General features: G+C 35.1%; 1 protein-coding gene across 2 annotated transcripts in view; it reads left to right on the top strand.

The window, feature by feature from the left end:
• The window catches only part of sdk (sidekick cell adhesion molecule), a 39,220-nt gene that overhangs the window by 17,445 nt on the left and 6,940 nt on the right, over positions 1–14,835 (top strand). The window contains exons 2-13 of one of the 2 annotated variants that reach the window (XM_013326773.1): positions 4,924–5,024; positions 5,170–5,346; positions 6,615–6,831; positions 6,943–7,646; positions 9,632–9,751; positions 10,653–10,808; positions 11,363–11,489; positions 12,217–12,509; positions 12,621–12,806; positions 13,284–13,696; positions 14,165–14,387; positions 14,483–14,679. In XM_013326773.1, coding sequence (XP_013182227.1) covers positions 4,924–5,024; positions 5,170–5,346; positions 6,615–6,831; positions 6,943–7,646; positions 9,632–9,751; positions 10,653–10,808; positions 11,363–11,489; positions 12,217–12,509; positions 12,621–12,806; positions 13,284–13,696; positions 14,165–14,387; positions 14,483–14,679 — 2,914 coding nt within the window. The remainder of the gene's footprint in view (positions 1–4,923; positions 5,025–5,169; positions 5,347–6,614; positions 6,832–6,942; positions 7,647–9,631; positions 9,752–10,652; positions 10,809–11,362; positions 11,490–12,216; positions 12,510–12,620; positions 12,807–13,283; positions 13,697–14,164; positions 14,388–14,482; positions 14,680–14,835) is intronic. The other variant, XM_013326772.1, reaches the window with a different exon arrangement.

Raw genomic sequence — 14,835 nt, 5'->3', positions numbered from 1 at the left:
GGTTTCGTGCCTCGAAAGGAAAAAACGGAACCCTTATAAGATCACCTTGTTGTCCGTCCGTGTGTTTGTCAAGACCCTTTTTTTTCTTATAATTAAATATCTACTTATTTTCTTTTAAAAATAAAAATCAATTGCCAAAAGTACTGATACATCTCTGCATCTATTCAAATTCATAACTGTTAAAAGAACAACTACGAAAAAGTTAAATATTTCTGATTCACTTTATTCTGATGTAATATTTTTCAAACAAATACGTTCGTTGCCCGAGGAGAGACAAGGGTTATCAATTCTCAATTGACATGAGTTGTCACATCTCTTCCATAACTACATATACCTACATTCGAGCCTGTACAATAATCTAACAGCTGCTTATACGTTAGAACTCTTAAAACTATAATATTACACTCAAAGACTCAATCATACACAATGTGGCAAAAAACGACGGATAGTTGTTAACTTTGCTTCATTCTCCATAAAAACAGTGCTAATCTGGTAAACTAGCCTCACTATAACATGATAATAGCAGTATTATCCGTGATGTGGACTTTGCCGTTGCTTTGTATCGTAATGGTACCCGACGGGATATAGATTTTACGTTATGGCTCGAGTTTGGAACTATTATATAGGTGGTTACATATATTTTATAAATACTCCCGAGTGACCGTCTTTAAAATATATAGTTGTACTTTTATTAGTTATGTGCATCTATGTCACTTTTTTATTCATACTGTAAGTTCAAAAGTTATTGCTTTTAACATACTGTGTTTTTTTTAACCTCAAGCTTTGTGGCTGTATATTGCATAGTTAATAAAAGGTTTCTGCATGAAACTATGTATATTCAATCTAGTTTTAGATTCTTGTTTTTCTTTCCAACATAGTAAATTAAAAACACGCCAGATCGTACAAAACTTTATTGATACAATGTTTTAATAACGATTTGATATCGAGTGTTTTTTTTACAAGATGACAATGCTAACGTCAAATTTTAACCTAGAAATACCAAATGTTCAACTTAAAATTATTTAAACACACGCCATCTGAAAGTCAACCAACATGTCAGTGTTTACAAAGATATTGTTGTCTCAGTTTTTTCAAAGATAATGAAAGGAATGACCACATAGAAATACTGTTTTATATAAATGTTACGGCAGTGAAAACTCGCGGTAACAGTAGCCTCTGGACTGTCATTATTTACGTAATCTCTAACCCTCTACGTTTCGACGTGTTTTTATCCGGTGTAGTGGGTGCTAGAACTAAAGCTAATAGCGGGTGTACGACCCCGCGTTGTCGTTGTCGCGGTATTACAGAATTGTTCACGACCTGCAAAAACGCTAACTGGCCGTTGTTTTCTGTAGTAGCAGAGATACAGTTATTGTTGATTCATTTCAGTGTAATTGCTGTCAACAGCTGTTTCATCTAGCTGTTAGTTAAAACTGAATTTTGTTAGATAAATTCAGAGTGCAAATAAAGTTGGAAATAATGTGTTTCTAGCTATTATCCTCAATTTGACATATCTATTGTAAATTTTTGAATTAGTCGTGTTCTACTTAGTAAACAGCAAAGTTTCAAAAGGCTACATTTTTTATCATAGCTATCAATATTAACAGAATTTAAAGACTTAACAATTTCCTCGTTATTATAAAATATTATGTTCTCTAGCGTTATACCAAAAAAGTACGATGTGAATATTTTTTTTCATTAAACTGCAGCTTAATTGCACACATGCAGATGAGGCGGGGCAATGTCCGTCAGGGTCGACAGTCACAGTAATGCAATCAACTTACTCTTTGTTGACTGGACGTAGTTTTTCTCACATACAACGGACAATTTATTGCAATCACTCGAGCCGCTAATTTATATCTTATCATATTATCATAGAGGTATTGCGCGCCATCGTAGTATGTTCACACTCATAATATGATTACGTATCACATTGAATTATGTGTCAGCTCGTATCTTAATATTGAAGGAAAATGTAGTTCATTTTTTTGGTCACAAAAATAAGTACAATCATGTATTATATAAAAATGCTATAAAAAATAAACTGATTGAAATAAAAAGTAGAATATTTAATAAATAATATAATTTCGTATAATAATATGTATATTAGGAACAATTTATATTTAGAACATTTAAATATTTTTTTTAAATGGTATCTATGACAACGATAGAAATATAGGATAATAGGAAATAATAATAATTAATTTTAAATAAAATTTCTTAAATTCCCAATTTAATTTAGTGTTATTTATTACTTAATACGGTATAATCATATTAATACAACAGTGATAAATAATGTTATCAAAACTGCTTGCTGCAATTTACGAATTTGCTGCACCTCATTTCTTATAGTTTTGTAAACGCTCGACTTAGTTTTGATTACTTTGAATTCGTAAATGTTTACATCCTTGAACTAGTTTGCGGATAGCAGCAGCACATGGCCGCGTATTATCTAGGGTACCATCACCACACAAGTTAAACACAAGATAACACCAGATAAAATTTACTTTTGATGGATTCCATACAATTGATGTATTCTTGTACTACGTAAGAATTAAATTCATGGACAAATCTAATTAAAACCAACAATGATACAAATTGTAATAAAAGGCACTAAGACTAGAAATATCTTTGATCATGCAACTATAACTAAAATAAACAAAATAAAACTAGGTCAACAATAACAGAGTGTGTGAAAATAGACTGGTGGGTAAATCTTGATTAACTATCGAGTTTTACTTTGTTAGAATAAATCAATTGATGTGGAGGCGATGGAAGCAACAGGCCACACGTGTCGCTGCTAACTGGGCCGAGCTGCAGTCAATCAATAACACGTACTAAGTAAACAAATTATACTCGCTTCCAAACTGACGAGACTCACTTTTATACACTAAATAAAAAACACGCCACATGCTCGCGTACAATATTAACTGTGCGGTAATGCGAATTTTCTATTGCAAGCCAATAAAACATTAATTTTATATAACTTAATCTTCTGCCTAGTACGTGTAGAAAAACCTATGAATGCAAAAGAAGAACCTTTCAAGTTTTAAATGGGTAGTTCGTTATCACACTATATTAACATGCTTTCCTGTACAGGCTTAATATATACATATTTATAAAATTGGAGTGTTTGTATCGATGTAAATCGGTATTGAAGAAAAATCAATTCTAAAATTTTTGTCTGTTTTAATTTTGCACTGACGAAGTCGCGGGCATCCTTAGTTATTAAAATAAATAACCGTTAAATGTGAACTAAAATACAACAGCAACGGTAAGTAGAGGTATCACTATTTTATCAAGATTAAGTCGCGGTCCAAAATACCCTGGTGACTAGTGTGAGACAGCCGAAAGGGTTAAGTCCGTTAAGTCCCATGAAATCTACGTGATATCTTAAAATGAATATTTCTTAGAACCCTTAAAGATACTCATGGGGATAAATTGGTATTTAACCTTTACTAATTCTCCGAAGAACGGTAAACGCTCTGAGTGTACTAACTCAAATAAATTACGAAAAGGTAAAAAGTTTCTCAAGTGTTAAAACGTTTGCTTTCACTTCTTCCAGTTTGATTAAGACATGACATTTACCACATTGGTAGGCACTTGTATCCACTTTTTCACAACTGAATGAAAGGTCTAGTTAATTGTGGATGCAAGTGATTATAAAGCCATATATTTTTAAAGGGTCATATGACATTCAAGCGGGACCTATGGTTCAGATCGATATTATCGATAAGCAGTTTTATATAATGTGTTAACTTGATTTGGCTATAATTCATGTCAACAACGATTTAAAAGGGCGTTAATCTTCTGATGTTTCTTCTATTACTTTAAAGTGTTTGTATGTCAAGACGCAAGACTTGCAAAACATAACACGTTGGTGAACTGTAATAAATTAATTAGGGTTGTGTTAAGTCCAGCAATCCCGAGTCGTAACAACACTACTTGACCTAAATTGAATGACGCGATATCTAATTGGCGCCACTTTTTGTGCTTGAGATGCAATGACTCACAAAACACATTTGGAATGCAGACCGTCGAGTGAGTTTTATGACACAAATGGAATGGAATCAGGAATTTTGCAGATGTCAATGAAATATTTGTATGTTTGAATTGCATTGTCTATAAAACGATGTTTATATTTCAACACAAGAAATGCAACACCAATACGTTTGCCAAGTCTTGATTAAAGTTTAATTGGAATTTATCGCGTGAAAGGGGCTTCGTGTGTGAACGGATCAAATACCGGATGACGTCACCGTCAACGTCTTATGCTTACTCATGACATTTTTTAAAGCGTGAAGGATTTTGTTGCAAAAATATTGAGTAGAAACAATAGGTTTACTTCCTAAAATAATTTCGGGTAACTTTACAACAGACACGCTAAAAACAGCTCAAATATACGCATTAAAACAGCATGAAAATAAAAATCTATTAAGTAATCTAGTTTCGTATCCTGTTATTTTCAAATAAGTTCAATAACCCGAATAGCAATTAAAGAGAAATTGATTTAATGACGCGAGTCGCTACAGTCGTAGAAGTTGCAAAGTTTCCGTGAGCTCCATGTTTGAAAGCGGCGTAGAAGTGTGGCTTAACAGCCAGGTAGACGGTGCCAACCCGTGTTGCTATTGCGACACGGAAAACTTCCACTTTAAAGCTCTCTTTGCAAAAGCAGACGTATACACTTAGCATATTTTTAAATAATATTCATTTTGACATCTCATTACCAAAATATATTGCTTTCGAGGATGTCTCAAACAACAAAATAGCACGACTATATGTAGCGATATAGCGTATTTAAAAAGGCGATATTTTAAAACATAACTAGATTTAAACATCGACCAAAAATCATTATCTTTAGAATGTTACTTAACTACTAAAGTGACTTCATTCCAGTTCATTAATAGTATGTTATTCTCTTATTTCAGCGCAAATGCAGCCGCCGCGCTTCAACATGCAACCCTCGTCCTTAAATAGCATCGTACGAGAAGGCACGTCCAAGATATTGCAATGTTCCGCAGTCGGTAAGCAACGAATCTTCAATTTAGCGTTGAGCTGCACCAGATATTTTGAAACTAATCTTTACCATCATTATGACGCAAAGTTAGTGTCAAAAATATCCTTTCATTTAGTTTCTTCTTTATGTATTCATGGTTGATATAATTTTAGGAATACCACAGCCGATGTACAGGTGGTTAAAAAACGGCGTACCACTGAGCGAGTACTCAACAGACATCTTCTACAAGATTCACAATACGCAGCGGCAAGATGCAGGCGCATACCAGTGTATTGCCAAAAATGACGTCGGTGCCATCTTCAGCGAAAAGAACAATATTGTTGTCGCATGTGAGTCATTTCTTTTTAATCATGATTTATCTTCTCTAGATTTTAAAAAATATCTTCTTTATATCAGAAAAAGATATATGTTTCTTTTTTATCTTGAACTAACAGGATCCTATTTTTCTTTATTTCTGTAATATAAAACAGAAGGCATAAAAATATTTGCACACGTTTCACTATTACCTAAACAAAAAAATAACCATCCGTGAAACGCGCTCTATTGCTTATTCTCACTATTCGGACTTTATGTTGGACTATTAAAAGTTAATAGCCAGGTCATTTTATTTATTGCCTGTGAACGACCTGGCTGCAGGAGGCCGCCCGATTGTGTACTCGATATAACGCTGAAGGTAATACCAGGATATTGTTATTCTATTTATTTGCATAACTTTACTGGTATAAAGTTATTTAAACTCTTAACTTGGTGCTTTTTTATCATAAAGCGTACTATTAAACTTTAAACCATTCTATTTCGGCTTAAAGAAACCTACCAGATTTATAAAATCTAATAATCGTGTGACTTCGTCATCAATTGCCTCGTTGGATTTCATAAGTTGTCATGCTGCACGCAACGCATTCGAATTTGAAGACAATTGATTACAGGTCATGGACGATGCATTGTCTTTCAATCTTTTATGGTTATAAGTAAAGCGTTTGCCTATATTATTAATTATTGTAGACATTCTTAAGTCTTATCAGACTTGAAGAACTAATAGTAATTATGCTTATTTACGAGCTAAAAATATTGATCTCTTCCATCTGTTCTACTTGATCCGTTCAGTTACCATGTAGTGAAACTGCTACGTGACTAGTGACTTTCGCCTTGACAACATCTGTGAAATCGTTGACGCTAAAGAACTGTTCATTGTTAGTACAAACTGAGTTAAGAAACTCTTAGTCCACGACCTTGAAAACTCCATTATTTTCTTATAAATTTATCTTTCTTGCATAAAAATTACAATTTAACTGTACTTTACAACCAATTTTATAATAGCATTCCTTGTTACATTAGAAGCGGGCATAATATTAATACTTAATGCCCGTATAATTTTATAGTCTATTACATCCGCACGATGAGAATTGTTTGTGGAATTAATAACTCGCATCAGACGCAATTACGATTGATTTAAGTAAACTTTCTTCTAAGTGAATAAACATTCTTTAATCCTACTCTACTGATACAGATTGCATTAAACAATAACATAATATAAATCTTTGTAACAACAATTACATACAGTAAAATATTATAGTTAACATGATATTATTCTTTCTAGATATGGGTGTGTTCGAAAACCAAATTGTACAAGAAGTTACAGTTGACTCAGGTAGAGCTGCTATCTTAGATTTTCCCCACATTGACTCAGAACCGCCTCCATCTGTTAACTGGCAGGACGAGAACGGTGAACTGAGATATGACCAGAAATATGCCGTAACCGATGACCATAAACTTGTTATATTGTGTGCTTCAAAAAAAGATGAGAGGTCTTACAGGTGAGTCTATTTTTTATATTCATCAACACCGTTCCATAACTTATTTAAGAAATTGATATTAGTTATTTCATGTGATATCAAAAGATAAACACAAGTTATATGTATTTTTAGAGCTCAAGCTTTTAATACCCAATCAGGAAAAGTTGAAAATAGTCCATTCATAAAACTAAATGTTCTTGGCGATGACAACAAAGAAATAGCCCCGGAAATAATTATAAAACCCCAAGATACTAAGATAATAAAGGGTCAGGAGTACAGGAATCTGTATTGCATCGCAAACGCGAGGCCGTTGCATGAATTAGAGACGTTATGGTTCAAAGATGGCATTTTAATTGACATTGCTGGTATTACTTACGACTTAAACGACCAGTGGAATAGAACGCTTAGTCTCATATCAGCTAACTTGACTCACACAGGACAGTATACTTGCCAAGCTAGATTAAAAAGTGGTGGATTCGCAACGGTGACTGCATCAGCTACAGTCACTGTGTTTGAGAAACCGACCATGTTATCGACTCTAAAGTCTGAAACTTACGGTGAATTCGGGAGCACTGTAGTCTTAGAATGCAACGTGGAAGGTATACCATTGCCTGGAATCACATGGTACAAAGATGCGAAGAAAATAGCTAGTGTCGGTGCTGAAGCAGGGGAAACCGACAACGGCGACGTAGACGACGGCGGAGGCAGATACAGAGTAGAACTGGACCGATCGCTTATAATAAACGATCTGAAAATGGAAGACATGGGAATTTACCAATGTATCGCGAGCAACGAAGCCGGGGAGGCTTCTATAAATACCTGGTTGAAGATCAAAAGTAAGTTTTGAGTTTTATATCCTACAAGTTACATTTGATCGTTTCTTTCCTGAATAGCCTAGAAAAAAAAGAAATTATACATATTTAAGAAGACACTATGAGTAAGAAGTTTAAGTTTTGTTCTTCATTTGATAACACAAGGTTTTACATGACTTACCCTTTCTTGTTTTAAAAATATTCTGTAATAGGTGGGCGAAGATATGCACGTAACGTTGCCGACAGTGCAAAAACATGCCAAATATATTATTTGAGCTATCGTGTTGGTATTATTTACAAATAATAAGGTGTGTTTAGCATACAGTGGTTAATTAACATGTTGATATGATGGTGCAGCGCGGGACAATAGACGCGCGGCGCGAAGTCACATGAAGTTGATCAGAATGAGGACTGGTGACAAAAAGACAAAGTCTTTCCGTTTTGATACTGGCAGTAAGATTAATCAATTGGTTTTATAGCACATTTTAATTGCAATTATGCTTTCGAAACACAATAATTATTGTTTTTCTCTATTGATTATCAAGACACATTCGTTTTTAAAGCTGTCGATGGTTAATTTATTATCGTTTTTGCTTTTAGTGTAGGAAATTTAATATTTTCATTTATAGATAAAGTTCTAAACATTGATTTTTGCGTTTTTTTCACTTTTGTAGCATGATTTGAAGGCACTAGTGTTATTTTCTTTATTTAAATTTTTAATTTTGTAAAAACTGTCTTCATAGTCTTTTAAACTGATTTTACATTCAATATTGTTTATATTAACTGGTATTACTTGTAAACGATCGATATATTCCTTTATTTCTTTTATTTTGAAATTACCTTTCTGTAAAATTAGATACAAAATATTTCCTTTATTAGTTACAACGTACAACATGTAAGACGCCATAAGTCACATCAAAATTATTCAGATTGGCAGCAAGATATGTTGCTCTTCCCACGGCGAGGGAACTGAAAAATTTATCAGCTCGCCCCGAAACTACGACATCCTAAGATTTGAAGGACACCTGCGAAGCTTAAGAGCCCCGTAAATAAACCCCACACGGTTTACGACTCGCCCGAGTAACTGGCTCATGTTACCAATGTCTCTGTACTTATCAAAAGTACTCTATTTATTCAATAAGATATCTTCGTAATCATTTATGAATACTTCATCATCAAATCTTTCTTCAACAATTATTTTCACTACAAATTTATCTTAAGTAATGAAAATTCCTTAAATAAATTCCTTAACAAATTGTTAATCCCTTCAGTACATTCTTAAAGCATTAATCATTTCAAAATTCTAATTTAAAGAAACTTATATTTTCCCTAATCCGGCCAACAGAAGTGTTATTGTATTTACTTACGAAATTGTAAAACGTTTAATTAATATTGAAACAATCTTTGCTATGTTTGTCCCATTCGCATTGTGCTGACATAGCTATATGCAAGACGTTATTTCTACGTCTCAATACCCTGTGCACTCGCCTCTCTTGTAATTCAATTAACCTATTTCTATTCTATCCTATTCTGTTCATATGAATAATATCTATTACAGTGTTTTATAACAGAATGTTCATGTTTAAATTTTATTTCTATACAAGAAGATTTCGTTTAATTTAACGAGAATTACAGGAACTCGTTCAATTTTACTTCTCCAGCTTCGATGTAACATCAATAAAATTTTTACTCGCCTCTAACGCAAGTGAAGCTAATGAAATCAAATTATTCATAGTACCGAAACAACTCTAAACTCGTTTATGTTTCAACGAGATGAAGCAGAACCATGTTATTTTATAAATTGACTTTGGTGCAATATTTCGTTATCTAGTATTAGTTTTTATATTAATTTTAAAAGCACATGTTTTTAGATCAACAAATTACGTTTTGTTATGCATGTTTTATAACTTTGTGAACACAATCACGTTTGAATACTAATTTTAGGCGATAGATAAAGGTTTCTAGTGTATAGAGTAGCGCTCGAGTTAACAGCAATGTGTGGCTTGTAGCGTCCCCGCCAGTTATGCAGAGCGTGCCAACAAACCTCACGGTGCTGGACGGCAAGGACGCCACCATCAGCTGTCGGGCCATCGGCGCACCCACGCCCAATGTCACCTGGTACTTCAACGGTAAGTTTCACTGACACACTCAGATTCACGGTCACTTACTAAAGAAGCAATAAACGACCATTTAAAGGGGCAGTAAAAAATGATCGACAAAATAAGGACACTTTTGCTTTGGTTGGTGACTCTATTCTACCCTTCTTTTGTTCGGAAATAGGTGTCTTTTGATTTCACTTGCTTTACGACCAAGAACATTAATTTTTTCAAATTCATAAGACCAAGTAAAGGTGTTTGAATTGTACGTATTTATCAGTTTACATTAGATTTTGTAAGTAATAAGTTATACTCGTATTTAGATAGGAATAACATACGTTAGATTTAGTTCAGTATATGTTTGTAGGGTACAGGTGCGATTTTCAGCTAAGTAGATAATGCACAGACATTTGAATAGCGATGCAATGTTTAATAAGCACTCGAGCTCCTCGTAAAAATATGAAGTTTATGCTTTTATTACAGGCGATTATGTTTATTTATAAGTTTGACTCCTTTATTACTTTAGAAATGCTTTTACACAAGTATTTTTATTCTAAAAATGTTCAATTTTAAAAAATATGTTTATTACGTCCATTAAATAACTTAAATAAAATTGTCCAAATATTTCATAGCAAAGTTAAACTGATGTTTTTTAGGGTTTCGTACTTCATAGGAAAGAAACGGAACCCTTATAGGATCACTTTGTTGACCGTCCGTCTGTCTGTTAAGACCCTTTTTTAATATACTCGTAGGTAACCTAAATCGGCCTATCATTGTGTAATATAGTGTGTGTTTAGTCTGTAGGTTTTTTAATTTCAATAATTAACATTAAATTACAACTGCTATATAGAATCTACGACACTTTTTTCAAAACTTGTTCCTAACAATCATTATTTTCCGTGTGGTTTTTATTTTTTTATTTATTTGTTTTCAGATTCTCTTATAATCAAGCTGTCGGGGCGGCTACAGGCCCTGGACGAGGGAGATCTGCTGATCACAAGTACGACGACCGCCGACAGTGGCAAGTACACCTGCATACGAGCCAACGATGCGGGCAACGTCTCCGGCGAGGCCTACCTCACTGTATTAGGTATTAAATATTCCATTAACATTTAAAAAAAACTAGCAACAAACAAATAATTCTGTAATATTTAAAAAAAAATATTGTCCTCTATAATTTTTACAGCAATAAAACAGTAAGATTTTGGTACGATCAATGATATGAAGAAAATTATGTTTACATAACAAAATCTTAAGCATATAGCGAAGTATATAAGATTAGCTATAAAATATCTGATTCCATTATGTTATTGGCATCTGACCTTGGATTAAATGGCGCGGCTGGCCATTAATTTTATGAGTTGAGTTCAATATGTCCGATACTCTACCTGCTTCCTCAATTTAATAACAATTATTTTATAAGGTCCAAATGAAAATGCATTTTACAAGGTTGATATAGTCAACATAACAACAAAGTAGAATACGTTAATGTAATTTTGTTAGGAAACTTTCATAAATCCAATTTCCATCGAGAGCTTTACACCTTTAGGTTAGGCTCAAATTCCTTGGTTGGAACTATAGAGCTAATGGCACTTTGGTTTCAACGACGTTAATTAAATTTTTGTATTTGTGTGTGTTGTGCAGTGAGGACGCAGATAATAGCTCCGCCAGTGGACACGCGTGTGCTGCTGGGGCACACGGCCACGCTGCAGTGTCGGGTCTCCAGTGACCCTAACGTCAAGTATAACATTGACTGGTTCCACAATAATCAGTGCGTTAATCTTATAATAAACACCTTATGTACCATAACAATAATGTTGTCTCGGATTTTTTTTAATACTTAAAAACAAAGCCATTAGCAGATATATATGTGAAAGAATAGTAGACTCTTTCCAGTGCTTGGTCTCTGCTTACTCCATATGGAAACACTACAAAAGCTACAAAACATCGATATTGTTCCAACACGGAAGTCGACCCTCCGCTGTGAAACCCAACACTTCCGATAAACGCTGTGTAAAAGTATTGTTTCACCAACATTGTCTCTTTGTAAATATGGTAATTTCTTAAGTGTCTTATATAATAAACATATTATTCAAGGAAAACATTTAATATAAATTGCCACAGCTATTTACTATGCGATAAAAAGGGATAGCATCAAATAAATAAAAGACGCGTTTCACGATACAATAAATGTTTTATAATCACAACGTAAACTTTTACCATCACAGCGCAGTAAATTCGTACTAAAGATTGTCCAGAGACATGATGGTACAATACCGCAAAGACCTTTCTTGTCGGTGCATATTACTGTTGCTGAATTACCATTTGGCAAAACAACTAATCGAGGGTTTCTGAGTCAAAAATCTCCTTTTAAAACATATTGATATCTCAGAAACACCAGGTAAAAAAATTGGTTTATAAATAACATGAACATTTTTATCATTATTGTGCATCGGAAATAAAAAAAGATAAATTGTATGAATTGAATAAAATTGCAGGCCGATGACGGCAGGTTCGCGCGTGTGGATAACGAACGAGGGCGCGCTGCAAGTGCAGGCGGTGCGCGCGAGCGACGCGGGCGAGTACGCGTGCGTGGTGACGTCACCGGGCGGCAACCACACGCGCCGCGCCCTCCTCTCCGTCATCGAGCTGCCCTTCGCGCCCACCAACGTGCGCGCCCTGCGTCTGGACGCCACCCAGCGCGCCGTCAACGTCTCCTGGACACCTGGCTTTGATGGAAACTCGCCAGTACACAAGTTCATTGTGCAGCGAAGAGTCGTGCCCGAGTTTGGTACGTTATCAATCCAACAAAAAACATCATCTACTAACAGTTAAAGTTAGGTACATTTGGAGGCACCCAGTATGTAGATACAGCAATTATTGAGACCTATTTTTTCCAAAGGTCCGACACCTGATCCGCTACTGAACTGGGTGACGGAGCCGATGAATGTCTCTGCGAGCCAGCGTTGGGTGCTGCTCACCAGTCTAAAGGCCGCCACCTCCTACCAGTTCCGAGTGTCCGCGGTCAACACTGTCGGCGAAGGCCCCCCCTCCGACCCCACCGACGTATTAACATTACCACAAGAAGGTAATCACATATTTTAATTTGACTTAAATACTTCTTTGAAATATTCATGTCTCCATTTTCATCACTATTTTATGGGAAACATTTGCACCAATATAAAATTGTATTGAGAATAAAATGGTTGTTTTATAATCATGCAGCCGGTGATCTAATATGCTGCCAAGGTATGGGATGTTACACTCAAAATATATTTTCTCTCTCGGCTTAGGTTATGTGTAATGTACGCGGCTGCATCTCTTGTGTCGTCTGTCTGCATGTAATGCTTCAATTTGTCATGCCTAATTCTGTTATTTATCAATTACAAATTTATATTTCCAGTACATAAGCTAAGAACTGCCTTGTACGCATCCCCTGCATGTCAATTAGTACTTATAACTTTGTATTTAGGTATTATATTATTCTTAAAAATTCAAATATATTTCACAAAATATTCAATTTTAACTACAACTTTGGTTTAAAAGTAATTTAACATGATTTCAGCACCATCAGGCCCGCCGTTAGGTTTTATGGGATCAGCAAGATCTTCATCAGAAATTATAACACAATGGCAGCCACCGCTGGAAGAACACAGAAACGGACATATCCTCGGTTACGTCATCAGATATAGACTACGAGGTTACGACAATAGTCCCTGGACGTATCAGAACATCACCAATGAAGCACAAAGGAACTATCTAATACAAGACTTGATCACATGGAAAGATTACAACGTCCAAATAGCGGCGTACAATGACAAAGGAGTGGGCGTGTTCTCTGAGAGTTATCCGATAAAGACTAAAGAGGGCGTGCCTGAAGCCGCGCCTGATAGTGTACGCTGTGAAGCATTCAACTCTACAGCTATTACAGTGTGGTGGACGCCGCCCAACCCTCAGAAAATTAACGGAATTAATCAGGTAAGAAAGTCATTTTCATCTCATATATGCAAAGAACTACTATAAAAGCAAGATATAATAAAATTGGAGTGTCTGTAATATCGACAAAATCGTATTTCGTACACATTGAAAAGTAATTTTTAACACTTTTGTCTGTCTGTCCGGAAATCCGCGTTTGTTCCGAGTAATTTTTTGAAACGGCTGCACTGATTCTGAAGGGATTTTTACTGGAATGTAGATTATGTGTGCGGGGGTAACTTAATTAACTTAACTACTTACTTAACTTAAATTCTGCGATGACAATGTTCGAGCAACTGTTAGTAAACCATAAATCAATCACTTGCTATCGGGAAATCAGAACGGTTCTTATCACTGCGTTATATTGCGCAAACAGGGTCACTTGATTTATATATTTTAGTGACAATTCCTCATACAAATTAAGTAACCAACTCTGAGTGAGGCAGATAGATTAAATAACAATTATTTCAGGGTTACAAAATCCAAGCATGGCGATGGGAGGCGAGTGAGAACGGCAACGTGGAGCAGAAGATTGTAAGCATCCCGCCCAACCTGCTGGACCCTCTGACGGAGCAGGCGGCTATCATCGCCGGACTCGACAAGTTCACTGAATACAACATATCTGTGCTCTGCTTCACCGAGCCCGGAGATGGACCGAAGAGTGATTATGTACTCGTTAGAACTAAGGAAGACAGTAAGACACTTTTTAAATACTTTTGTAAAAACAACTTACTTTTGTTCCTAAAACTTTAAGATAATATAATTTATTCAAACAATATATACTTTCAGTTCCGGACGAGGTGGGCGGTTTGCAATTTGACGATATCTCGGATCGCGCAGTCCGTGTCTCATGGTCACCTCCAAAGAAGGCTAACGGCGTACTCATCGGATACAAGCTGTCCTACCAAGTTAAAGACAACAATGAGACATACAAAGAAGAGATATTACCACCAAATATCACTAGCATACGAGTGGAGCATTTACAGGTAATATTATTGCTAAGAGTATAGCAGTTAGAATATCTAAAATTAGGTTTTATCTAAGATAAATTAAAGTGCTTTGTTCGCACAACGATAGAATAATTCGAGAATTTTTATGTTTGATTCTTTCAACAAAAAAGTCAGCTATGTTCAGTATTATAA

Source organism: Papilio xuthus, unplaced genomic scaffold (genome assembly GCF_000836235.2).
Source record: "Papilio xuthus unplaced genomic scaffold, Pxut_1.1 DF828780.1, whole genome shotgun sequence".
NCBI classification, from domain to species: domain Eukaryota; kingdom Metazoa; phylum Arthropoda; class Insecta; order Lepidoptera; family Papilionidae; genus Papilio; species Papilio xuthus.
This window is presented reverse-complemented; position numbering and strand designations above follow the sequence as displayed.